The sequence below is a fragment of the Labrus mixtus genome, chromosome 4, assembly GCF_963584025.1.
Source record: "Labrus mixtus chromosome 4, fLabMix1.1, whole genome shotgun sequence".
Taxonomy (NCBI): domain Eukaryota; kingdom Metazoa; phylum Chordata; class Actinopteri; order Labriformes; family Labridae; genus Labrus; species Labrus mixtus.
Genome location: NC_083615.1, coordinates 2123917 through 2148974, shown reverse-complemented (window position 1 = coordinate 2148974; position 25058 = coordinate 2123917). Strand labels below are relative to the sequence as shown.

Below are 25058 nucleotides of genomic sequence, written 5' to 3'. Positions count from 1 at the left end.
TAATGTGTGCTGAATATAAACATAAAAGAAGAAGAATAGACTTTATTGTCATTGCACAAGAGTACAACAAAATTTACTTTGCCATGCCTGAAAAATAAAAATATAGAATAAAAACAAATATATACATATACACACATGTATATATATACCTACACAAGTACAGTAGAAAATATCCAAACACACACAATCATCATTAGTTTGTAATTAAATGTGTAAACAAAGCAGGTCGAAGCAATATTGCAATATTTGTCCCATGGTGGGTCAGTGTTTGATTTTGTTCAGGTCAGTGATGGCTGACAAACATGTGTTTTTGTGTGTAGGCAACGTAATAATTTTTTAGCATTATGAGAAAAAATTATGAGGTTGCTAAAAAAAAAAATGTAACATGTAGAACACGTTTACCTTTAAAATAGAATTCTAGCATTTAGTCTAATGACCAGCTATGCATCCTTTTAAGAAGATAAAAACTAACAGTTGAACTCTCCCGTAGCACAATTCAATTCTTCTGCCTTTCCTGCTACCAGAACAACATTTACTCTGTTGTATATTTATAAAGTCAATTCCATCTGCCGTCCATGGAACAGAAGTCTCTTGTGCAGAAACTGTAAACTTGGCTGGTGCTCGTTGCCTCAGTCCCTGAAACTTGTGGTACGATAATTCATTCTGAGAGAAAAACTATCTTTTCTTTACCACCTCAATGAAAAGAGTCTTAAATATTATATTGGAGTTGTGAGTTTGCGATTCATTTTATGATGCTGAAAGTCTCAGAATGAATCTTTTTACAGACCAGTTCGAGTGTTTCACTGCTCTTAAAATGTCTAAAAGATAATGAATTCATGGTTTCAAAAAACTCTGCTTTTTTTCTCTCCAGATAAAACCAAGGACTCGGAGCACCCGGGTTTCCCAGCGCACAAATCTCTGTCTCTGCAGCCCGGCCTTCACTCCTCCAGGGGCTCAGTCCCGCACCCGGTGCCCAGCCTGGTGCCCTCTCACCTGGGGAAGCATCACGCCTCGGCTTCGGGGGGGATCCACGGGGCTCTGGCAGCTGCCATGATGACTCAGAGGTCCAACGAGGCAGCTTGGTTGACACGACAACGAGGGCAGGAGAGGGAGGGTCCGCTGGAGATGGGCCTCAGGTCCCCTGGGAAAGGGGCGGAGCCAAGGAGAGACACTCACAGGTGCAAAAAAACAGAAAAAATTTGCTTCAGAATTTTTAGCTTCACTTAGCTAGGTGAGACTTTATGTTTTAATGGATGATTTTTATTTTTGTTTTAACAGAACCGGTTCACTTCATCACAACCAAGGCAGCAAAGATGTCCCTCCCCTCCTCAGCGCTCCCCCTCCCCTAATCTCCCCCAAAGGTCCCCATCACCCCCCCGCCCCTCTTACTACACTGTGGAACCCCGCCTCCCTCGTCGACACTCCCACAGAGTCCCGCAGAACACTCAACCCTCCGACCCCGCCGAGTCGGCCTCCTCCGGGGCTGACCAGGGCCGAGAGACCCCCCCTGAGCTGGGGGGAGAAGCTTGAGGAAGGAGGCAGGAGGGGTGCCGACGGCGGGGACAGGTTCACCTCACTCAGGGGAGCCAGTTTACAAGAGACTGGTTCCTGGAAGAGGGCGGAGCAGGACAGAGCCATGCAGAGCCTCTATCAGCGGCATCACATCAGTAACCTCCACCAGAGAGCCTGCGCGCCTTCTTCTGTTCACGGCTCCTGCACCGACCGCGCAGCCTCTCCATCTCCGGCGAGGGAGCGACAGTGTCAGCCGCCCGACAGCATGCTGGTGTACGACGAGGTCCTCCAGCAGCACCGCCGGCTGCTTAGCAAACTGGACCTGGAGGAGAAGAGGAGGAGGGAGGCCAGAGAGGGAGGTGAGGAGGCCACAGAGAGGGGATATGTGTGCACACTGAAGAAATAGATTTTTTTATGTTTCACATCACTTTACTTTTCTCATTCTTTATTATCATTTGCAAATTACAGAGAAAACGTGTCTGCATATTTAACTATCTTTGATTTTGGGCCTTTTTTGGTTAAAATACATTGTTTTCGTTTCAGTTGAAGAAGAGAGTTTAAAAATGTTGAACAGTCATCTTACTGCATTGTCAAATCTGCAGAGAGGCTTAAAGGCTTTATATGTGATGTTTTGATCCAGCAGATGTCGCCCTTGAGCACCAGCATGAAACCAAAACAACTCGCGCTGCATTGTTGTGTTAGCATGCTAATGCTAGCGATCTTTATTATGCTCGTATCTTCACACTGCATGTAAATTGACCTGAAATGAGCGTGATCTAGAAACACAGTTAAGCAGTGAGTACAGTATGTTATTCTTCTTTTCTCTAGTCCCTCAATTAAACAACTTTTATACACGAGAGGAGGAGTCAGCCGGCCGTCCCGGCGATGTAAACAAAGTGAAGATAGGACTCTGAAAACTCTGAAAACATCACAGACAGTGGGACTCGGGTGTTACACCCATTGTAGACAGTCATGACTCACAGAGTTATTTTCAGAGGAGATACTTGATTTCTACATTTAAGTGTGAAAAATCACATATAAAGACTTTAAATTAAATTGATATGGGGTGGCCAAAATGTCTGTGAGGGAGGCAAACCAATACATTTATTGTCAGGCATGTCCAGTCAGGAGCAACATGATGTCAAGTGATTTCTACATTTAAGTTCTTTGCTGTGTTTTTTTTAATAATAATATAATTTCATTATAGGCTACTGAGTTGTGTGACCATTGCAGACACAATTTCCTCACATTACATAAAAATCTGAATTCGGTTTTGCTTTAAAAACTGAACTTTAAGAGCAAAATCTCTTAAAAGTCAGCATCTGAAGAGTTTTCACTTTGATGCAATAACAGTAAAAATACAATTCAATAGCAGTTGATTTGCTTCAGAATTATGAACAGTGTGGTAAAGACAACATGCAGGACAAGTAGGACAAAATTGTTGAAATCTTTCTGATAAAACATCAACAATATATTTTTTACCACCTTGGTTTAAAACAATGTAAAAGAGTCATGTCATTTGAGTGGACATGACCAAACACTTAAGTTTCGACATTTGGTTTTTGGGTTGAGCTGCAGCATTTTGTAGGTTCATTATGGTGTTTGCTGCATGAGCGGCTTGGAAAAATGTATGTTCAGAAATGTGCCAAGGCAATTAGAAGGGAACTGTAAGAGTAGTTAATTTTTTTAAATAATGAAATTTCTCTCTTACTTACCAGGTTATTACTATGACCTGGACGAGTCGTATGACGAGAGCGATGAAGAGGATGTCAAAGCTCATTTGAGAAGAGTGACTAAACAGCCGCCGCTCAAACTGGACACCAGCTCCCAGGTGCACAAACAAACCCTTCATAAGAACTTACATGGTGTGAAAAAAGCTTTTGTTAGAGTCTTATATTAAACTGGTCAAATGTCTCTCATCAAAGAAAGTGGATTTCCTGAGTTTGTGTGGCCTGACCACTCTCACCCATCGTGATGAGCTTCTGGCCAAGAAGAGGAGGAAGAGGAGGAGGATGATGAGAGAACGCAGCACCTCCCCGCCAGCTGTGCGGGGAAAGAGGAAAGCCTCTTCACCTTCAACGACTCCAACACCCATAACCACCCCGTACTCTGCCGAGCAGATGGACAGCACCCCTGAACTGGAGGAGAAGAAGGATTTCCTCCTCATGTTCGACCTCACCCATGTCAGCCCGAAGCAGAGGAGAGGTAACAACCTGATTTTTATTTGCATCCTGCTGTCTTTATTTGTTGATCTAGAGATACACCGACACCGGCACAGAATCAGCTGCTGTTCTCGTTTTTTTTATTCCTCTCAATTTTCCTTTTAATTTCCTGTCTTAATGGGAAGCATTTTCGGTCCGTTTATAATAATGATGAAAGGGCAAAAATCTTTGAGAAGTCTGGGATTGTTTTTGTATTCATCTTTAATTTAACAAAAGGGGCATCACCTCAGAACTCAAACTTTTTTACTGCAAGCGTCTCTCTGTGAAAATGGGCGGCAAGAAAATCTGCAACGATTGAGCTGCTTGTCTGGAAAAAGTGTCTTTTTATCTGTATTGTTGAAATCTAGTATTAACTTAAGTTGATGAGCTTTATTTTAAACTTTTACGGCCAGAGTCAGGGTGTGTGATGATGATGTACCAGACATGACCTTGGATTATCCAGTTGCTTACCTTTTATCTATCATTTCCCCCGTGCTGGTCAATATTTCAAATCCTTTTTCAAAAAGTGACTGACAGGCGCTCTCATTCTGTCTTCTGTGCAGATAAGGAGAGGACAGAGGAGCTGCTGAAGGCCATTCAGAGGAAAACTGTGACGTTAGACACCCTCAGATATAATCCCCTACCTCTGAGTAGCAGCCCTCCTGTTCCCTCAGCTGGTGAGATATACACACACACACACACACACACACACACACACACACACACACACACACACACACACACACACACACACACACACACACACACACCACAAGAATATGCACTTTCATTTATATGCATGTTTAAAGATATCTAACATTTATTTTTACACTGATTTTTAGGTGACTCTTCCTCAGCCACTCCGCCATGTCAATCAAACGGTCATCAATATCCAGACTCTCCCAGCCCGTCTCCCCCCTACCTCCACAAACCTCGGCACCTCTTCCACAAAGACACTTCTAAACCCTCAACGGACCCCCACATTACTCGCATCCCTCCCCCGTTGACCCTCCGTCAGGAAAAGGCTGAGTTCACCGAGGCTCAGCCGAACAAGAAGCTCCAGGGCATTCAGAACGGAGTCGTCGCTTCTCCTCAGAAAAAGGAGCTCGATCCTGTTCAGAACGGACGCGGTCGGCCCTCCGAGAGGTTCACACCCGAGACCTTCGCTCAGCACTTCCACCAGGCCGTGCTGCAATCCACAAACAGCACACTGCACAACAAAGGTTAGTCCCACAGAGGAGCATGGCTGTTTGTTTGGATGTTATGCCCCCTAGTGGTGTATATGTGCAACAACTTCATTTCAACTGTAAGCACTAAAAAAAGCTTCTTCTCTCAGGATTTTCCAACAGGGTCCCTGAAGCCGGCATAAAGGCCGACCGCTCAGTGCCTCTCCACATTTCTCAGCTGGAAAACTCAAATCATAACCACGTCCCTCACCGGGCACAAATCAACGGACATCCCTTCAATTTCCCCGCAGCCAGCAGGGATCCTCCAGGAGCAGAGGCAAACATGCTTGATGACGAGGAGGAGGAGGAGGAAGAGGAGTCTGACCAGGAGGAGGAAGATGGAGAGGAGGAGATGGAAGAAACTCCAAGAAAGTGGCGGGGCATTGAAGCTATTTTTGAGGCCTACCAGGAGCATGCTGATGGTGAGTCAATTTTAAGTGAATTTTAGACTGACATTTCAGGATTATCTCAGAAGGTGTATACCGTAGGTTTCATGGAATGTAGGAACAAGAATAACATGCTTGTATCTTTATTGCTCTACATTATTCAGTGTGGGCAAATTGTAAATTCGTATTTGTTTTTTTAATTCTAGAAGAAAATAAAAATAAAAATCATCCATTTTAATTAGAAGACATATGAAAAATCATGCAAAACTTTTGATAAAATATTTTTTTCTCATAGTCCACTGCACAGCTCCTACATTGCACCTTTTGTACATTTTGTGATTTTTATTTTTTTATTTTTTTATTTTTTTATATTTTACATTTTAAAAAATTTAAATTCTATCTTATATATTGTAATATCTTCTTCTACTGTATTATTTAAGTTGTTGCTAGTTCTGCTTTATTTCCTTGTTAATTGTTTAGCACCAATACACCAAGTCAAATTCCTTGTATGTGTAAATACTTGGCAATAAACCCTGATTCTGATTCTGATTCAGATTCTGATTCTGATTCTGAATACAGTAAAAAGGACAAAAATAGACTTTAGTTGGGGACTGAAAGATTTGGTAGATTTGCTGCAAATTCCTTAATCTTGTCTCCTCTGGTCAACTGTGTCAAAGAGTAATGAATATATAATTTGCCTCATTTTTATTGTCTGTGTTTTTTCTCTTTGTGAAGAATGGAGTATAGAGAGAAATGTTCTTCACGGTCAGTGTAAAAGACTTGAAGCACAGAATTTCAACTTGACCAGAACTGCAGAGCAGCTCTCTCTCACTATGGGGGTAAGTATCTTAAGACCATACCTGCATGTGTTGCCTCTCTGTGCCTTTAAGATTTCTCTTCATTCATATTTCAGTGCGAGTTTTTCCCAATTAGTGTTTGTAAATTATTCAGATTATTAAAGCCTCGCTTCTCTAACAGTCGTGTTTGTCCTTGATTTGTCAGGATCTGGTGAGTCAGAGGCAGAGAGTGAGAGAGGAGAGGGAGAGACTGCAGGCCCAGCTCGAGCACTTCAGGAGGTGTCTAACACTACCCAACATCCACTGGGGCAGGGGGCAGGTCAACGGGCACACACCCAGGTGACCTCTGATGCCGGCTCTCTGACAGATCTGCATCTGAACAGAAAAACAAAGATGGACTGGAAACTAGCCAACTGTCTGCACTTGAAGGAGCTAGTCCTGGTCTTGGTACACTTCTGGCTAACAGGTTATGTAACCTCGACTGGTTCCAGATTCAATAGATTAGCTGCAATGTTAGCCGTCACAAACGCTAGCCTGCGGGTCAACATCAAGTCCGGGCATTCTCTCTCTCATTCTGCCCGGGGAATTGTTACAACACTGTGTCGGTAAAAGATCATCTTTGTCAGAGTGACGCAGTCCCAGAGTTGTCTTTTAGGTCTTTTATCGACCTTTGCATAAACTCTTCTGATTCAAATCATTGACTGTATATGAAGATGGATGACAAGTGTCCACCTCCTCCCATTGTACAAATATGAAGCCAAAATACTCTCTGCGACGGGCGTTGACATTTTACACAGGGGACATCATTTGGAGCCGGAGTATTGACCCCTTCTGCTAACAAAAACACACATTTAACTCAGATCCCTTTGGTCGCTACAGTCCACAGCAAAACCGATTCTTGCGTCGGTTTAAAGCAGAAACTTGCTGTTATAGAAAGTCGAATGACTCTAATGTGTTAGTAATTTATTTTCTCTCACAGTTTTCTTCTTCCGCTCTGCTAACCCAGCGCACAACATCTCAGGAGTCGCATTTGTCAACTTGTCTGCCAATCATGGCTTCATGCTCCCTGTTTAGAATCAAATCAGGAATAAAAAAGTAGAGAACACTTGGGACATAAACCAGCATGATCGAATCTTACTATCTGAGGTGGGCACAGTTAATCAAATATTTAACTTTGTTAATCGTCTGTTTACAAAGATGTTAACTTTGACAGCAATGAATCGGTTAATTTCGTTGATAATGAACTGCGATTAACGTTAACCCGTATTGTTAAAAAAAAACATCGGCTGTTTGCAATGTCCATGGATTTGATAAGATTCTTTAACCGTTCTTCAAAAAAAACCATCCATGTTAAAAAAATAATTTAAAATAATAAATGTAGTTAATTTGCTATAATAACAGATTAACAGACGTGTGCCCAGCTCAGCTAACTGTTATGACGGACACCATGTTTGACAGGTTTTTATTTGATGTGTACTTTAAGTTTAAAGTCTTTATATGTGATTTTTCACACTTAAATGTAGAAATCAAGTATCTCCTCTGAAAATAACTCTGTGAGTCATGACTGTCTACAATGGGTGTAACACCCGAGTCCCACTGTCTGTGATGTTTTCAGAGTTTTCAGAGTCCTATCTTCACTTTGTTTACATCGCCCGGACGGCCGGCTGACTCCTCCCCTCGTGTATAAAAGTTGTTTAATTGAGGGACTAGAGAAAAGAAGAATAACATACTGTACTCACTGCTTAACTGTGTTTCTAGATCACGCTCATTTCAGGTAAATTTACATGCAGTGTGAAGATACGAGCAGAATAAAGATCGCTAGCATAAAAAAAATTAAAATCACATATAAAGCCTTTTAAGTTTGACCCACGTCCCATCTGCTAACATGGAGGAGGCGGAGCTTATGACCTGTGTACCACACCCATTTAATAGGGGGAGCTTCCAACTTTATGGCTTCACTTGTGTGGAGCTGTATGTGTTGACCATCTTTCTATACAGTCTATGATCTGAACTGGTTAGATGCATCATTCTCTGTGCAGCAGTGAGCAGAGACCGAACGTGCAGCAGTAACACTCGGTTTAAATTGAGTCAAGGAATTAAAGCACACCTCAGGCCTTAAACTTGATAGGATGCACTTGAAATTAATTTGGAGGAAATACTTGACTGTCATCTGTGTTAATGTGTATAATGTAGTTTTTCTGAGCCCTGTGTCACAGATGAAGCCGTCTGTTTGCAGGTAAAGGATAATTTTAAAAAACAACTTAAAGATATGATCTATTTAATGGCAAAGGGTATTGATGGCGGTTTTTTTTTAAAGTTTAATAGATTTTCCAGTGGTAACATCACTTGGGATAGATGAAGACTTTTTGTATGATTTCTTTGTTTTCAGCATTTCTTGTGGGAAGCCATATGTTGTGTTTGAATTGAAACACTGCTGGTCAGAATATTTGAAGAACAATTGTAAAGAATATTGCTGGATGTTAGGACAGTTGTATTTAAAAAAACATATTACATGAAGTCAAAATGTTTTTTTTTTTGGGGGGGGGGGGGGTTGACAAAAACACACAGTGCATGGAAGACAGCACCGCAAAAATCAGTCTCACAGCTTTCTCCGCTTGTGAGTCATATTTTTTTTACTATAGTATCTGCCTATAAATGTTGACAAAACTTGAATTAAATTTAAGTTGTTTTTTTTAATGATCTTTTACAACATAACACCTTCTTAGACAAATGGCACATCACATTTTTATCCAAACATAAACTAAAGACAAATATGAAGATGACTTCATTTGAAAACTACATAAAGCTGTTTTTTTTTTTGTGAGACCAGAAAAAAAAGCCAAATTATTATTCAGCTCCATTTCAGCACCGTGTCAAAACAAATAAACTTAACTCGTGGAGTACTTGGATTTTTTTTTATAGATGACAAAAACATCTGAATGACACTATTTCTCGGTGGATAACAATAAACTCCATTTCTATTTCTGGTCTTCTCAAGAGATTTATTTTTGTTCAAGTCAGCTGAAACATTGTCAAAGATTTTATAATTTCTGCCTCTTTCCCTCTAAACATTAAAATCCCAGGAGCCCTTTTCCTTCAAGCTATAGTAGCAGCTGACTTTCTCTGTGTCACCTCCCGTGAAATCCTGCATATTTGTTTCAATCATTTGTTTTGTACTGTATTATTTGGGCTGTAAAATTGTGATTAATTTATTTATTAACATATATTGCTATAAATTCTGATGAAGATTTACAATAAAATATTTGTAAAATCGTACTTATTGGTCAATGTTGTGTGTCTCTTGACTGTCTGATGAATGTTTTTTTACAGTGGTCCTGTGTTACCTCTAAATAAGCAGAAGCTTGATTCTCTTCTGATGCTTTTCCCTCGGTACGATTACACTTTATTTTCTCTAGCAGAACACTTTCTGTGCTGTTAACAGGTCTAATTACTGCAGGTTCAAATGAAACATTTAATGACTTGTGTCAGACTCTTCATCCATCAGAAAGACCAGGTAACACTTTAACCATTCTGTAATGTTACAGAGGACATTTTAAAGTATGGGTTGGGAAAATTACAGTTATAATAATAATAATAATGATGTTTATTTATAAAGCACTTATCAAAACCAACGTCACAAAGTGCTTTACAGAAAAAAGAAAAATCCCAACAGTCAAATACACAACAATAAAATCCTATTAAAAAAGAATGAAAAATAAAACAACAGTGCAGCAATCATCCAATGAACAGAGAAAAGAGAAACAACCGAGACAGATTCGCTAAAGTTAACAGTAAAACAAATTAAACATCATGGATGAAAGAAGGATAAAAATGTACGATAAAAATGTGTTTTTAAAAGAAGATACTGATGTAGTCTGAGATCTTTGCTACAGCGCTACTCATGCCCTACAAGTGAAAAGTTAAGGACCATATATGCCTATGATCCTGGATATTTTACATAAAAAGTACATTATACTAATATTAAATGTGATGCTTTACTATTAAACTACCATTTAAATGGGCATTTTCTCGATCTCGAAACGTGTACAACATTAAAATGCTAAGTCATCACAAACAAGTCATTTTTACAATATCGTACTTTAATGGCTTATTAAAGATTTATCACTGTGCCCTAGATTCTTTGAGCACATATTTCTGTTAGGGTCTTGTACCAAGATAACAACTCTGATTTAGTAAAGTGGATAAAAAGTAATAAAATGGTAAGTAGTCGTCTCATGAAGGACGTAATTTGAAGTGCAATTTTAAGCGTTCCTGCTCCTTCCAGACATACAAACTGCTTTGTCATAATTGCCCCAAATAATTGCCTTCCTTTTAGCTGTGTTTCCAGGTTTTTCACTGAATTTACAATACAAAACTTTATTGTCCCAGGAGGGAAATTTGTTTTCACAGCTTTGCATGGTTGGTACACATGAAGAACACATATAACATTAAGTAGAAACATATAGCTCAGGTGGAAAACACATAACAAGAAGCTTATTTAGAGCTTCGATCGCTGAGGAGACAAAGCTCTTTTTGAAGCGTGCCCTCTTCCAGGTCAGGGTTCTGTAGCTCCGACCCGACAGCAAAAAAATAAAAGAGTGGAATGAGTGGGTGAGAGGGGGTGCTGGGCTGTGGTGAGTGCTCTTTTTCCCATTGACTGCTCAATTTTATATTTGTTAAATATGTTTTTCTTGAAAATGTGTTTAAACTGTCCTAATGTTTTACATGTTTTCATGGCTGTATCGTCCGAGTATTTAAAGTATGTGGTAGCTGTTGAGGGGCTGGTGCAGTCGTTTGATTGTTTGTGTGCCACCGATCTGAAGATGAACAGAAGTAACAGTGCTGAGTTGTCTGTACTGCACAATGAAAAACAGCTTTATTTTTACAAACATATTCAATATCAACACAGAGACATAAAATATAACACAAAACACATGTTGGTAAAACAAGTAAAACATCCTGTGGATTGAGATGACATTCTTGAGTTCCAAGAAGACAATAGAGGATTATGCAGTACATGGAAGAACACGCAGGATCCTATGCCTGGAAAAGGATCCACCATGTGATGTGACAAATCAAAGGCTGACTTTCACTGAAATGCCCAGCAGCTATTTACTTGGCATCTGGATGGTGATCAGCAGAAAGTCATTATCTGCAGAGGAATATAAAAAGTAGCAACAGCTGAGCAAAACGTGTTCCTCTTTGGGCTTGCAGCTATTTTTCAAAGATAATAAAATGTGTGTTATCATTCATTCAACACTGCCAATTTTACCATCACATGCTCACCTACTGCAACCAAGATTTGATAATCTTTGGTGCGGATGCGGAGGAATCTGAGGTCATTCTGGGGGTCAATATCTCTCACTGTGCTCCGAGCCATCATGGCGATTTGACGAAGAGGTTCTGCATACCGACGTGTATTAGAGTTATCTAAAGTTGACCTGATAGGAATACCTGAAATGATACTACAGTCAATTTATTTCTATTCATTACTTTTTTTTTGCAAAATGTTGTTCAGAGATAGGTTGTTCCGAATATTTATTTTACCTTCTGCATTGACAACTATTATTCCAATGACATCTTTGTGGGCTTCAATCCTCTTCAGTGTTTCAACAACATCAGCCTGCAGAATAAAAGATAGATAGAGAGAGAGAGAGAGAGAGAGAGAGAGAGAGAGAGAGATAGATAGATAGATAGATACTTTATTGATCCCGAGGGAAATTCAAAGCATCCAGTAGCAGGTTAAAAAGACATGACATGAAATATTTGTTACAAATTAAACCACAAAACAGACCCCCCCCCCTCCCATACATATATATTAACCCCAAAAAAAGATTTAAAGAATACCCCTAGATGAATCAAACTTAAACTGTGCAATTAAAAATAGATTTATACAAGAAATGTACATAACCCATGCATGGATAAAAATATATGTGACATTTAAACAAGAACCTATAAAAACTAAATCTGTAATTAGACCTGAGTATAAAAAAAAAAAAAGTGTTGACCTTCTGAAGTTGTGTTGTTTATATATGTACAGCAATGTTTTAAAAGCAGATCGTGCAAAATTATCAAAAAAACAGACATTAAATAACAGGCAAAATTAAGATGAAGAAATGTAAATAAAACACTGGTTTATGAGTAAACTAACAAAAAGAAGGCTAAAATTAAGGATTAAGGATTATTAATTTCAGAAAATTAAATTGTTAGCAAAGTTATAAAGGTGCGTTGGAAGTTGAAGCCAACGCTTCAATACTTTGCCGCTAATTTAAACATTTCTAGTTTGTTATTTAATTAACAAATTGTGTTGTTTTTTTTTACTTAATAACAATTTCCTTTTCAGTTTGAAGTAAACATGTTAAGTTCTTACCATTTTTGTCTGTGAGTTGCTGTCCGCGAATAGCAAAAAACTGTTTTGCCTGCTCTCTGCGTCTCTCTGTTGTCAAGGGAAACGGAAGTGACGTCAGACGTCAAACGTAACCGGAAGTGTAGTTCTAGCCGTCATTGTGTAGTGAGCTGTGTTGGTAGCTGTTTGTCGTTACTGCGAAAATGCCGGAGTTAGCGGTGGAAAATGTGGTCGTTCATCCGCTGGTGTTGCTCAGCGTGGTGGATCATTTCAACAGGTCACTGAATTTAATGTTTGTGATTCGTCTTTATAAAAGTTTGGAAGTTAAAATGTCTTAAAGCGTAACGTTGCTGCTATGCTAAGCTAATGTTAGCCATGCTGAGTCAGAGAGGAGCGAGCTAGTTAGCATTTCTGTTTCAAACAGTACGGGGCTTAAAATGTTAAACTAATGTTGTAAACAAACTCATATTGATGTAATTGACCTTCTTGATACTTGTAGACTGTTGTTGTGATGTTTTTAACAGTGAGAAATGTGAAGATCGATGCTTTAGCTCACATCACAGTAGCATTATAGCTAACAGTCTCATGTTTATGAGTCACAAACTCTAACAAAGCTTTTTTAAACATATTAATAATATAATGTGTTTATTTGACACTTCCATCTACAGGATAGGAAAAGTTGGGAATCAGAAACGAGTTGTTGGAGTCCTGCTGGGATCATGGCACAAAAAGGTTCTGGATGTGTCAAACAGTTTTGCAGGTGAGTGAAGAAGAAGAGACTGACTGACTGTTACTGACTGACTGTAAGTTACTGACTGACTGTGAGTTACTGACTGACTGTATGTTACTGACTGTAAGTTACTGACTGACTGTAAGATACTGACTGACTGTAAGTTACTGACTGACTGTAAGATACTGACTGACTGTAAGTTACTGACTGTAAGATACTGACTGACTGACTGTAAGTTACTGACTGACTGTGAGTTACTGACTGACTGAGTTACTGACTGACTGACTGACTGTAAGTTACTGACTGTAAGTTACTGACTGACTGTAAGATACTGACTGTAAGTTACTGACTGACTAAGTTACTGACTGACTGTTACTGACTGACTGTAAGATACTGACTGTAAGATACTGACTGACTGACTGTAAGTTACTGACTGTAAGATACTGACTGACTGACTGTAAGTTACTGACTAAGTTACTGACTGACTAAGTTACTGACTGACTGTAAGTTACTGACTGACTGTAAGTTACTGACTGACTGTAAGATACTGACTGACTGTAAGATACTGACTGTAAGTTACTGACTGTAAGTTACTGACTGTAAGTTACTGACTGACTGTAAGTTACTGACTGTAAGATACTGACTGTAAGATACTGACTGTAAGTTACTGACTGTAAGTTACTGACTGACTGTAAGTTACTGACTGACTGTAAGATACTGACTGACTGTAAGATACTGACTGTAAGTTACTGACTGACTGTAAGTTACTGACTGTAAGATACTGACTGTAAGATACTGACTGACTGTAAGTTACTGACTGTAAGTTAGTGACTATAAGTTACTGACTGACTGTAAGATACTGACTGTAAGATACTGACTGTAAGTTACTGACTGTAAGATACTGACTGACTAAGATACTGACTGACTGTAAGATACTGACTGACTGTAAGTTACTGACTGACTGTGAGTTACTGACTGACTGTATGTTACTGACTGTAAGTTACTGACTGACTGTAAGATACTGACTGACTGTAAGTTACTGACTGACTGTAAGATACTGACTGACTGTAAGTTACTGACTGTAAGATACTGACTGACTGACTGTAAGTTACTGACTGACTGTGAGTTACTGACTGACTGAGTTACTGACTGACTGACTGACTGTAAGTTACTGACTGTAAGTTACTGACTGACTGTAAGATACTGACTGTAAGTTACTGACTGACTAAGTTACTGACTGACTGTTACTGACTGACTGTAAGATACTGACTGTAAGATACTGACTGACTGACTGTAAGTTACTGACTGTAAGATACTGACTGACTGACTGTAAGTTACTGACTAAGTTACTGACTGACTAAGTTACTGACTGACTGTAAGTTACTGACTGACTGTAAGTTACTGACTGACTGTAAGATACTGACTGACTGTAAGATACTGACTGTAAGTTACTGACTGTAAGTTACTGACTGTAAGTTACTGACTGACTGTAAGTTACTGACTGTAAGATACTGACTGTAAGATACTGACTGTAAGTTACTGACTGTAAGTTACTGACTGACTGTAAGTTACTGACTGACTGTAAGATACTGACTGACTGTAAGATACTGACTGTAAGTTACTGACTGACTGTAAGTTACTGACTGTAAGATACTGACTGTAAGATACTGACTGACTGTAAGTTACTGACTGTAAGTTAGTGACTATAAGTTACTGACTGACTGTAAGATACTGACTGTAAGATACTGACTGTAAGTTACTGACTGTAAGATACTGACTGACTAAGATACTGACTGACTGTAAGATACTGACTGACTGTAAGTTGCTGACTGTAAGTTACTGACTGTAAGATACTGACTGTAAGTTACTGACTGACTAAGTTACTGACTGACTGTAAGATACTGACTGTAAGATACTGACTGTAAGTTACTGACTGACTGTAAGATACTGACTGACTGTAAGTTACTGACTGTAAGTTACTGACTGACTGTAAGTTACTGACTGTAAGATACTGACTGTGAGTTACTGACTGTAAGTTACTGACTGAAAGTTACTGACTGACTGTGAGTTACTGACTGTAAGTTACTGACTGACTGAGTTACTGACTGTAAGTTACTGACTGACTGTGAGTTACTGACTGAGTTACTGACTGACTGTAAGATACTGACTAAGATACTGACTAAGATACTGACTGTAAGTTACTGACTGACTGTGAGTTACTGACTGTAAGTTACTGACTGACTGTGAGTTACTGACTGAGTTACTGACTGACTGTAAGATACTGACTGTGAGTTACTGACTGACTGTAAGTTACTGACTGTAAGATACTGACTGTAAGTTACTGACTGACTGTGAGTTACTGACTGACTGTAAGATACTGACTGTAAGTTACTGACTGACTGTAAGTTACTGACTGTAAGTTACTGACTGACTGTGAGTTACTGACTGTAAGATACTGACTGTAAGATACTGACTCTAAGTTACTGACTGACTGTGAGTTACTGACTCTAAGTTACTGACTGACTGTGAGTTACTGACTGTAAGTTACTGACTGACTGTGAGTTACTGACTGTGAGTTACTGACTGACTGTAAGATACTGACTAAGATACTGACTGTAAGATACTGACTGACTAAGTTACTGACTGTAAGATACTGACTAAGATACTGACTGTGAGTTACTGACTGTGAGTTACTGACTGTGAGTTACTGACTGTAAGTTACTGACTGTAAGTTACTGACTAAGATACTGACTGTAAGTTACTGACTGTGAGTTACTGACTGTGAGTTACTGACTAAGTTACTGACTGACTGTAAGTTACTGACTGACTGTAAGTTACTGACTGTAAGATACTGACTGACTGTAAGTTACTGACTGTAAGTTACTGACTGACTGTAAGATACTGACTGTAAGATACTGACTGTAAGTTACTGACTGTAAGTTACTGACTGACTGTAAGTTACTGACTGTAAGATACTGACTGACTGTAAGTTACTGACTGACTGTAAGATACTGACTGACTGTAAGATACTGACTGTAAGTTACTGACTGACTGTAAGATACTGACTGTAAGTTACTGACTGACTGTAAGTTACTGACTGTAAGATACTGACTGTAAGATACTGACTGACTAAGTTACTGACTGTGAGTTACTGACTGTAAGTTAGTGACTGTAAGTTACTGACTGACTGTAAGATACTGACTGACTGTAAGATACTGACTAAGTTACTGACTGTAAGTTACTGACTGACTGTAAGATACTGACTGACTGTAAGATACTGACTGACTGTAAGTTGCTGACTGTAAGTTACTGACTGTAAGATACTGACTGTAAGTTACTGACTGACTGTAAGTTACTGACTGACTGTAAGATACTGACTGTAAGAGACTGACTGTAAGTTACTGACTGTAAGTTACTGACTGACTGTAAGTTACTGACTGTAAGATACTGACTAAGATACTGACTGTAAGTTACTGACTGACTGTGAGTTACTGACTGTGAGTTACTGACTGACTGTAAGATACTGACTGTGAGTTACTGACTGTAAGATACTGACTGTAAGTTACTGACTGACTGTGAGTTACTGACTGTGAGTTACTGACTGACTGTAAGATACTGACTGTGAGTTACTGACTGTAAGATACTGACTGTGAGTTACTGACTGACTGTAAGTTACTGACTGTGAGTTACTGACTGACTGTAAGTTACTGACTGTAAGTTACTGACTGTAAGTTACTGACTGACTGTAAGATACTGACTGTAAGTTACTGACTGACTGTGAGTTACTGACTGTGAGTTACTGACTGACTGTAAGATACTGACTGTGAGTTACTGACTGACTGTAAGTTACTGACTGTAAGATACTGACTGTGAGTTACTGACTGACTGTAAGTTACTGACTGTAAGTTACTGACTGTAAGTTACTGACTGACTGTAAGATACTGACTGTGAGTTACTGACTGACTGTGAGTTACTGACTGTAAGATACTGACTGTAAGTTACTGACTGACTGTAAGATACTGACTGTGAGTTACTGACTGACTGTGAGTTACTGACTGTAAGTTACTGACTGACTGTAAGTTACTGACTGACTGTGAGTTACTGACTGAGTTACTGACTGACTGTAAGATACTGACTAAGATACTGACTGTAAGTTACTGACTGACTGTGAGTTACTGACTGAGTTACTGACTGACTGTAAGATACTGACTAAGATACTGACTGTAAGTTACTGACTGACTGTAAGATACTGACTGTGAGTTACTGACTGACTGTGAGTTACTGACTGTAAGTTACTGACTGACTGTAAGTTACTGACTGACTGTGAGTTACTGACTGAGTTACTGACTGACTGTAAGATACTGACTAAGATACTGACTGTAAGTTACTGACTGACTGTGAGTTACTGACTGAGTTACTGACTGACTGTAAGATACTGACTAAGATACTGACTGTGAGTTACTGACTGAGTTACTGACTGTAAGTTACTGACTGTAAGTTACTGACTGTAAGTTACTGACTGACTGTAAGATACTGACTGACTGTAAGATACTGACTGACTGTAAGTTGCTGACTGTAAGTTACTGACTGTAAGATACTGACTGTAAGTTACTGACTGACTAAGTTACTGACTGTAAGTTACTGACTGACTGTGAGTTACTGACTGTGAGTTACTGACTGACTGTAAGATACTGACTGTAAGTTACTGACTGACTGTGAGTTACTGACTGTGAGTTACTGACTGACTGTAAGATACTGACTGTGAGTTACTGACTGTGAGTTACTGACTCTAAGTTACTGACTGACTGTGAGTTACTGACTGTAAGTTACTGACTGACTGTGAGTTACTGACTGTAAGTTACTGACTGACTGTGAGTTACTGACTGTGAGTTACTGACTGACTGTAAGATACTGACTAAGATACTGACTGTAAGTTACTGACTGACTGTGAGTTACTGACTGAGTTACTGACTGACTGTAAGATACTGACTAAGATACTGACTGTAAGTTACTGACTGACTGTGAGTTACTGACTGAGTTACTGACTGTAAGTTACTGACTGTAAGTTACTGACTGACTGTAAGATACTGACTGACTGTAAGATACTGACTGACTGTAAGTTACTGACTGTAAGATACTGACTGTAAGTTACTGACTGTAAGATACTGACTGTAAGTTACTGACTGTAAGTTACTGACTGTAAGTTACTGACTGTAAGTTACTGACTGTGAGTTACTGACTGTGAGTTACTGACTGTAAGTTACTGACTGACTGAGTTACTGACTGTAAGTTACTGACTGACTGTGAGTTACTGACTGTGAGTTACTGACTGACTGTAAGATACTGACTAAGATACTGACTGTAAGTTACTGGCTGACTGTGAGTTACTGACTGTAAGTTACTGACTGACTGTGAGTTACTGACTGTGAGTTACTGACTGACTGTAAGATACTGACTGTGAGTTACTGACTGACTGTAAGATACTGACTGTAAGTTACTGACTGACTGAGTTACTGACTGTGAGTTACTGACTGACTGACTGTAAGATACTGACTGTGAGTTACTGACTGACTGTAAGATACTGACTGTAAGTTACTGACTGACTGAGTTACTGACTGTGAGTTACTGACTGACTGTAAGATACTGACTGTAAGTTACTGACTGACTGTGAGTTACTGACTGACTGTAAGATACTGACTGTAAGTTACTGACTGACTGTGAGTTACTGACTGACTGTAAGTTACTGACTGTAAGATACTGACTGACTGTAAGATACTGACTGACTGTAAGTTACTGACTGACTGTGAGTTACTGACTGAGTTACTGACTAAGTTACTGACTGAGTTACTGACTGTGAGTTACTGACTGTGAGTTACTGACTGTAAGTTACTGACTGTAAGTTACTGACTGACTGTAAGTTACTGACTGTAAGATACTGACTGACTGTAAGATACTGACTGACTGTAAGTTACTGACTGACTGTAAGTTACTGACTGTAAGATACTGACTGACTGTAAGATACTGACTGACTGTAAGTTAGTGACTGACTGTGAGTTACTGACTGAGTTACTGACTAAGTTACTGACTGAGTTACTGACTGTGAGTTACTGACTGTGAGTTACTGACTGTAAGTTACTGACTGACTGTGAGTTACTGACTGAGTTACTGACTGACTGTAAGATACTGACTAAGATACTGACTGACTGTAAGATACTGACTAAGATACTGACTGTAAGTTACTGACTGACTGTGAGTTACTGACTGTGAGTTACTGACTGTAAGTTACTGACTGACTGTGAGTTACTGACTGAGTTACTGACTGACTGTAAGATACTGACTAAGATACTGACTGTAAGTTACTGACTGACTGTGAGTTACTGACTGTGAGTTACTGACTGTAAGTTACTGACTGACTGTGAGTTACTGACTGTGAGTTACTGACTGACTGTAAGTTAATGTGTTTAAATGCACAAAAACTGAGCTGACAAGTTTAATCTATTTGAAAAAACATCTTTGTAGGAGGTCTCTCACCCAGAACATCTTTAGCAACAGAAATGTCTTTCCCTCAATTTGATCAATATTTATGAACAATTTGAAGGTTTTCCTCACCACTTTGAAATTATGATTTAGTTATGTGTCCTCTTTTCATGTTCATCAGGAACATTTTCATGCATTTAAAAACATGTAGACTTTGAGTTCTTGTGTTTCTGTTCTATTTTAGTCCTGCAGAGTTCCTCCAGCTGGAGCTTCATACAGGCTCTGCAGTCTTTGTTGTTTTTATGACATCATTGGACTAACTTTAGTTTAGTTTATATATAATCAAACATAATACAGAATGTGTTCATTCTGTGACACATGATCAAAGTAAGTTTTACTGACAGAAGAGTTTAATTCATAGAGGGGGCGGGACATTGTTGATTGACAGACAGACAGTCACCATGGTTACTCACTCTCACCTGCCTGCTGCTTTGTAACGTCGTTTAGCTTAATCCCTATAAATTCAGTTATCACAATAGGTGAGCTTCAGGTGGAGAAGCTTGATAAGTAACTTTTAAAAACTGAGAGAGAGCAGAAAACACCGACAGCAACATTTTAAACACCGGGGTTATATCTCCACTGACTGTCTGTCTGAGCTCCTCTCTGTCTGACTGTTAACGTCTCTCCGACTCGTTAAACGGTTTCTTGTGTCGCTATCTGAGATGTAAACTTAACTGTGCAAACGATGCAGATAAGTTAACTGTTGCTCACAGCGAGTCGGTTTGGAAAAATATCAGAACAGTTGCATATAACCGGGATGGAGTTGTTTTTGCAGACTACTCTTAAGTTTCGTTTTCACCGCTGCGGGGGAGACGCGTCTGTGTCGGAGCATAAACTGCAGCATGATAGAATAAACACATGAGCCCGGTTCTACGATCTCTCTGCTTTGGCAGATCGTCAGCAAGTTAAAATCCTTCACGATCTAAGATCGTTATATCGCCCACCACTAGTGTAAATGGGACAGTATTCGGAGTCTTTAAAAAACCAGATTTAAATAAGATGAGTAGGAAATAACAAAAGGAATAAGAAGAAATAAGCATAAAGGGGTAATAAATACTGTGTTTTGCTCACAGGTAAACCCCAATTTTCTAAAACGTTGGGGCGTTGTATAAAGATGTAAATAAAAAAGGGATGATTTGCAAAATGCTACACCCCATATTTGATTGAAATAAGCATAAAGACAACATAGGTTGAAAAGATTTACTGTAAATTAAAATGGGCAGTACTTCTCTGTCTTATTGTGTTGTATTGTGAACCCTGAATATCCCCATGACAGGTAATGTCATATTGAACTGGTACCTAATTTGAGTCAATACAAGAGGAGCTGGCTGGATGAAGAAAGGAATTGACGCCATGCACTTTCAGAAAGAAAATTGTTATTGGCATCAAATTCAAAATGAGTGTAGAATTTTCCAAAATAATGACTTGTCCTAGTTTCAACATTTGACATGTTTTCCTATTTTCTTTTTTTTTTTAAGTTATATTTTGGGGTCTTTTTGCCTGTATATGAACTAAAGAGAGACAGGAAGTGTTGGGGGGAGAGAGTGAGGGATTTAACAAAGAGCTCAGGCCTGACTTGAACCCACGGTCGCTGCGACGAGGACTACAGCCTCCGTACACAACTGCCAGGCTATCCGGCGCTCCATCTTTGTGTTATTTTCAATTAAATATGGGGTTTCAGTGTTTTGCAAACCATCACATTCTGCTTTTTATTTACATATTATACTCTTCACGGCTTTTGAAGAAATAAAGTTGTAAGACACACATACAATGGAACTGTTTCTATAAGCAGGGTTGTTTGTTGATCATGTGTAAAATAAATGGAGGACGCATTTTAAAATGTCAGAAAATAAACAAGGCAACATTTTATAATCGCATTATCAGGACTTCTTCTGCACAATATTAAGAAAACTCATTCTAAAAAGTAGTTAATGTTTAATAATCTGCCACAGACAAGTTCAGCCAATATTGAATATCATTGTTAATGTCCTTGTTTAGTGCCATTTGACGAGGATGACAGGGACGACTCGGTGTGGTTCCTGGATCATGACTACTTGGAGAACATGTATGGCATGTTCAAGAAAGTTAATGGTAAAACAGCTCATTTTCCTACATGATTCAGTTGTGTTTAATGTAATGGATCTATCATGACTTTACGCTTGTGGATAACATTATTTTTTTTTGGTTTTCAGCCAGAGAAAGAATAGTTGGATGGTACCACACTGGACCCAAATTACATAAGAATGACATTGCTATCAATGAGCTCATCAAGCAGTACTGTACCAACTCAGTATGTATCTCCTAATTTCTTCTCCTCTGTTTGATGTTCATGTGTTTGAACCACATCTTGTTCAGTTCACGTTATTTCTGATGTGGAATAACTTATTTATTTCTTGTCCTACCAGGTTTTAGTCATTATAGATGTGAAGCCCAAAGATCTCGGCCTTCCCACAGAAGCATACATATCTGTGGAGGAAATACACGACGTAAGTGACTCTTGAATTGCGTCAAAGCAGATAGAGTATCAGTTGCTTCCCCAGATGCTAACATGTAATGTTTTGGAATTATACTGAATACAATAAGATCATCATTTTATGTGAGTTTGGTGCATGCAAATTCTTCAGTACCAAACAAAATTGATAAAGAAATTAAATATTAAAAGGATATTTTTTTTAGTATTCAGTCCATTTGTTTAATCTGTACAGGAAGGCTTTTTAAGAGTTTCTTTTTCATCTGATCTGTTAAAAAGTATCTCCTTGATAAGTGACAGTGTATAAATCAGGGTTGTTATCCTGTCACATCTCTTTGTGTAAAACATTGCACTGTGTTGTGTTTTAATGTTATAGGATGGTACTCCGACATCCAAGACATTTGAACACGTCACCAGTGAGATTGGAGCTGAGGAAGCAGAGGAAGTGGGAGTGGAGCATCTGCTCAGGTACAAAACAAACCTTTCATTCTGTATTGTTTACATTATGTCTTAAAAATAAGTGATTGTGATTATAGAGCGCCACAGGAATGAGTCCTAAAACCAGGAAGTAAGTTAGCATTTGAGCGCCATGGGGTCTAACGTCTAAAAGTCAACGGGGATTTTGAATGTGTTTGTGTTTAGACGCCTGAAATAAGGTCTGTGGTTAACACAAGCTGAAGAGATGTTGGTGTTTTGTTAGACCACATAAACTACGTTAGGTAATACCTCCACTTGTGAAGTTTGAAGTTTTTACTCGTCTTTAAAAAGGCGGTTGCTAACAAGCGGCTAAATGTGACTACAGTGGTTGTCGGGGACATTAAACGTCATCACGCCGGACACAGAGGACGGGAACTCTCTCACTAGTCGGAGATGTCTCCTGTAGGTTTAATCTTTAGGTTAAGGTGAATATTATGTTAGTAAACTATTTATTAAGCTACGTGGATTAGTTTATCGGAGATCGTCTGAAGCATAACGCTAGTGACGTCACAATCATCCGACCGTGGTGTAGCTAGCTTGTAGCATAACGTTAGCTTTTTACTTCTGTCGGCTACATGAACGCTTCAAACATCATAAAAATGGCGTTCATCTGTGAAGATTATCCTGCTGAACAAAACGCCTACACTTCAGAAACGTGTGTTTGACACAGATTATTTTCTGCAGTGATCCAAAAACCAATGAAAACATCCCATAGATGAATACTCGGTAGACCCCATGGTGATGCTACTTCAGGGTTGACCTACAAAAATACGTCATATGGTTTGTTCTCTATTGTACAGACTGTTTGACTTTATCTAATGCACACCGTCTGCAGAGACATCAAAGACACCACAGTGGGAACTCTGTCACAACGGATCACAAATCAGGTTCACGGCCTGAAGGGACTCAACTCGAAGCTGTTGGACATCCGCTCTTACCTGGAGAGGGTTGTAGCAGGAAAGCTTCCCATCAACCACCAGATCATCTACCAGCTGCAGGATGTCTTCAACCTGCTGCCAGATGTTAATCTGCTGGTAAGTTAAGTTTTGTTTGAGGCGGATTCATTACTGCTCTCATATTCATTCACTGTAAACATTGTTTTGAAACTGCAAAATGATGAATAAATGCAGTGAATCAAAGACATTCTACATTTTGCATCCACTATTATTTAACCAGAACCTTTTTTTTGTGCCTTGTGAATACAACGTGTGCTGTGTGTTTTTTTGTGCAGGAGTTTACAAAAGCCTTCTACCTTAAGACCAACGACCAGATGCTGGTGGTCTACCTGGCCTCGCTCATACGCTCTGTGGTGGCTCTGCACAACCTGATCAACAACAAGATTTCCAACCGAGACGCAGAGAAGAAAGAGGGACAGGAAAAGGAGGAGGGAAAGAAAGAGAAAAAAGATGACAAAGAGAAGAAGGACGAGAAGGACAAAGACAAGGAGAAGGAGAAAGCTGACGGTGCCAAGAAAGATGAGAAGAAGAAAAAATGAGTTCCCTTCCTTCAAGGTCTTTTCTCAGATCACGCCATCGTCATCTGGAAGATGTTCTACTTTCCGCCTGCAGCCACAGATCTCTTTTTGGGTCTCGGGCTAAAAGTAGCACTCTATATGGGGACGGGTGTCATTTGAGAATTGGCCTCATCATCGAAATTGGCTCTCATATAAAGACTGTTATTATCGTACAGAGACGAAGATGTTTGTGTCTTTGGCGTCCTGGGCGATGAAAACATTTATTGTTTTCATAGTTGCCATGCTCCTCGTGTGGTAAAAACACCTGATATTGATTTTTTTTTGTAATAAGGAAAATATGTTTTTCTTCTGTATCACTCATTAAGTTGGGATCATATTAAAATTGTTTGATTTATCTGTTTTCACTTGTTTCTTTTTTTCCCCATTCCATGTTTGTATATTTGAAAACAGGTTGTTTATGAAGTGACATGCCTGTAGGCAAATGTTCAGATAAATGTTTGTTTCTGAGGTCACTATTGTGGCGCTATGGAGAGAGCAAAATCAAAGCCATTAATACACAAGCAGTGCGTACAGTCGGATTAAATATTCTCTCTTGTGCACTGGAAAAAAAACAGGGTACTGATCAGATTGCCAAATAGTTCATAGGTATGTTAATTGTCCAAACAGGAAAATTCTTAGAGACTGAAATGAGGACGATAACTAGAAACCCTAGTTCAAAAGTAGCTTACATTGAAATGTGCTTCACTTTGCATGTTTGTCTTTTTAAGTGATGGATTGTCAGGGCATGCTGCGTGTGAAGTTAACAGGTGTGGTCAGGTGAGTGAAGAAAACCACACTTTGACTGTTTTCCAGGTTTTATTTTCTCCTGCAGAAGACAAAAGAACATTCAATGTGCCTTCTGG

The 25058-nt window shown here is 39.2% G+C and overlaps 3 protein-coding genes across 5 annotated transcripts in view; 2 read left to right on the top strand and 1 right to left on the bottom strand.

Annotated features, from left to right (window-relative positions):
- Positions 1–8368, top strand: part of LOC132972335 (genetic suppressor element 1-like) — a 48888-nt gene extending 40520 nt beyond the window's left edge. For both annotated transcript variants that reach the window (XM_061035088.1, XM_061035089.1), the window contains exons 8-16: positions 872–1178; positions 1279–1871; positions 3231–3343; positions 3438–3717; positions 4277–4390; positions 4556–4936; positions 5050–5361; positions 6061–6164; positions 6328–8368. In XM_061035088.1, the coding sequence (XP_060891071.1) occupies positions 872–1178; positions 1279–1871; positions 3231–3343; positions 3438–3717; positions 4277–4390; positions 4556–4936; positions 5050–5361; positions 6061–6164; positions 6328–6465 (2342 nt within the window). In that variant the 3' untranslated portion in view covers positions 6466–8368. The remainder of the gene's footprint in view (positions 1–871; positions 1179–1278; positions 1872–3230; positions 3344–3437; positions 3718–4276; positions 4391–4555; positions 4937–5049; positions 5362–6060; positions 6165–6327) is intronic.
- Positions 8369–10861: 2493 nt separating this feature from the next.
- On the bottom strand, positions 10862–12564 carry LOC132972334 (dynein light chain roadblock-type 2-like). 2 transcript variants are annotated; one of them, XM_061035086.1, is made up of 4 exons: positions 12493–12564; positions 11670–11745; positions 11409–11576; positions 10862–11274 (listed from the first exon to the last, which is right to left on the bottom strand). In XM_061035086.1, exons 1-4 carry the CDS (start codon positions 12493–12495, stop codon positions 11231–11233), a joined length of 291 nt encoding a protein of 96 aa, XP_060891069.1. In that variant the 5' UTR covers positions 12496–12564; the 3' UTR covers positions 10862–11230. The 2 variants fall into 2 exon arrangements, with proteins under 2 accessions (XP_060891069.1, XP_060891070.1); XM_061035087.1 differs by having other exon boundaries at positions 11409–11525; positions 12493–12563.
- Positions 12565–12600: 36 nt separating this feature from the next.
- Positions 12601–24550, top strand: psmd7 (proteasome 26S subunit, non-ATPase 7). Its single transcript, XM_061035085.1, has 8 exons — positions 12601–12745; positions 13137–13228; positions 21734–21826; positions 21928–22025; positions 22141–22221; positions 22582–22673; positions 23518–23716; positions 23914–24550. Exons 1-8 carry the CDS (start codon positions 12672–12674, stop codon positions 24175–24177), a joined length of 993 nt encoding a protein of 330 aa, XP_060891068.1. The 5' UTR covers positions 12601–12671; the 3' UTR covers positions 24178–24550.
- The last annotated feature ends 508 nt before the right edge of the window (positions 24551–25058 follow it).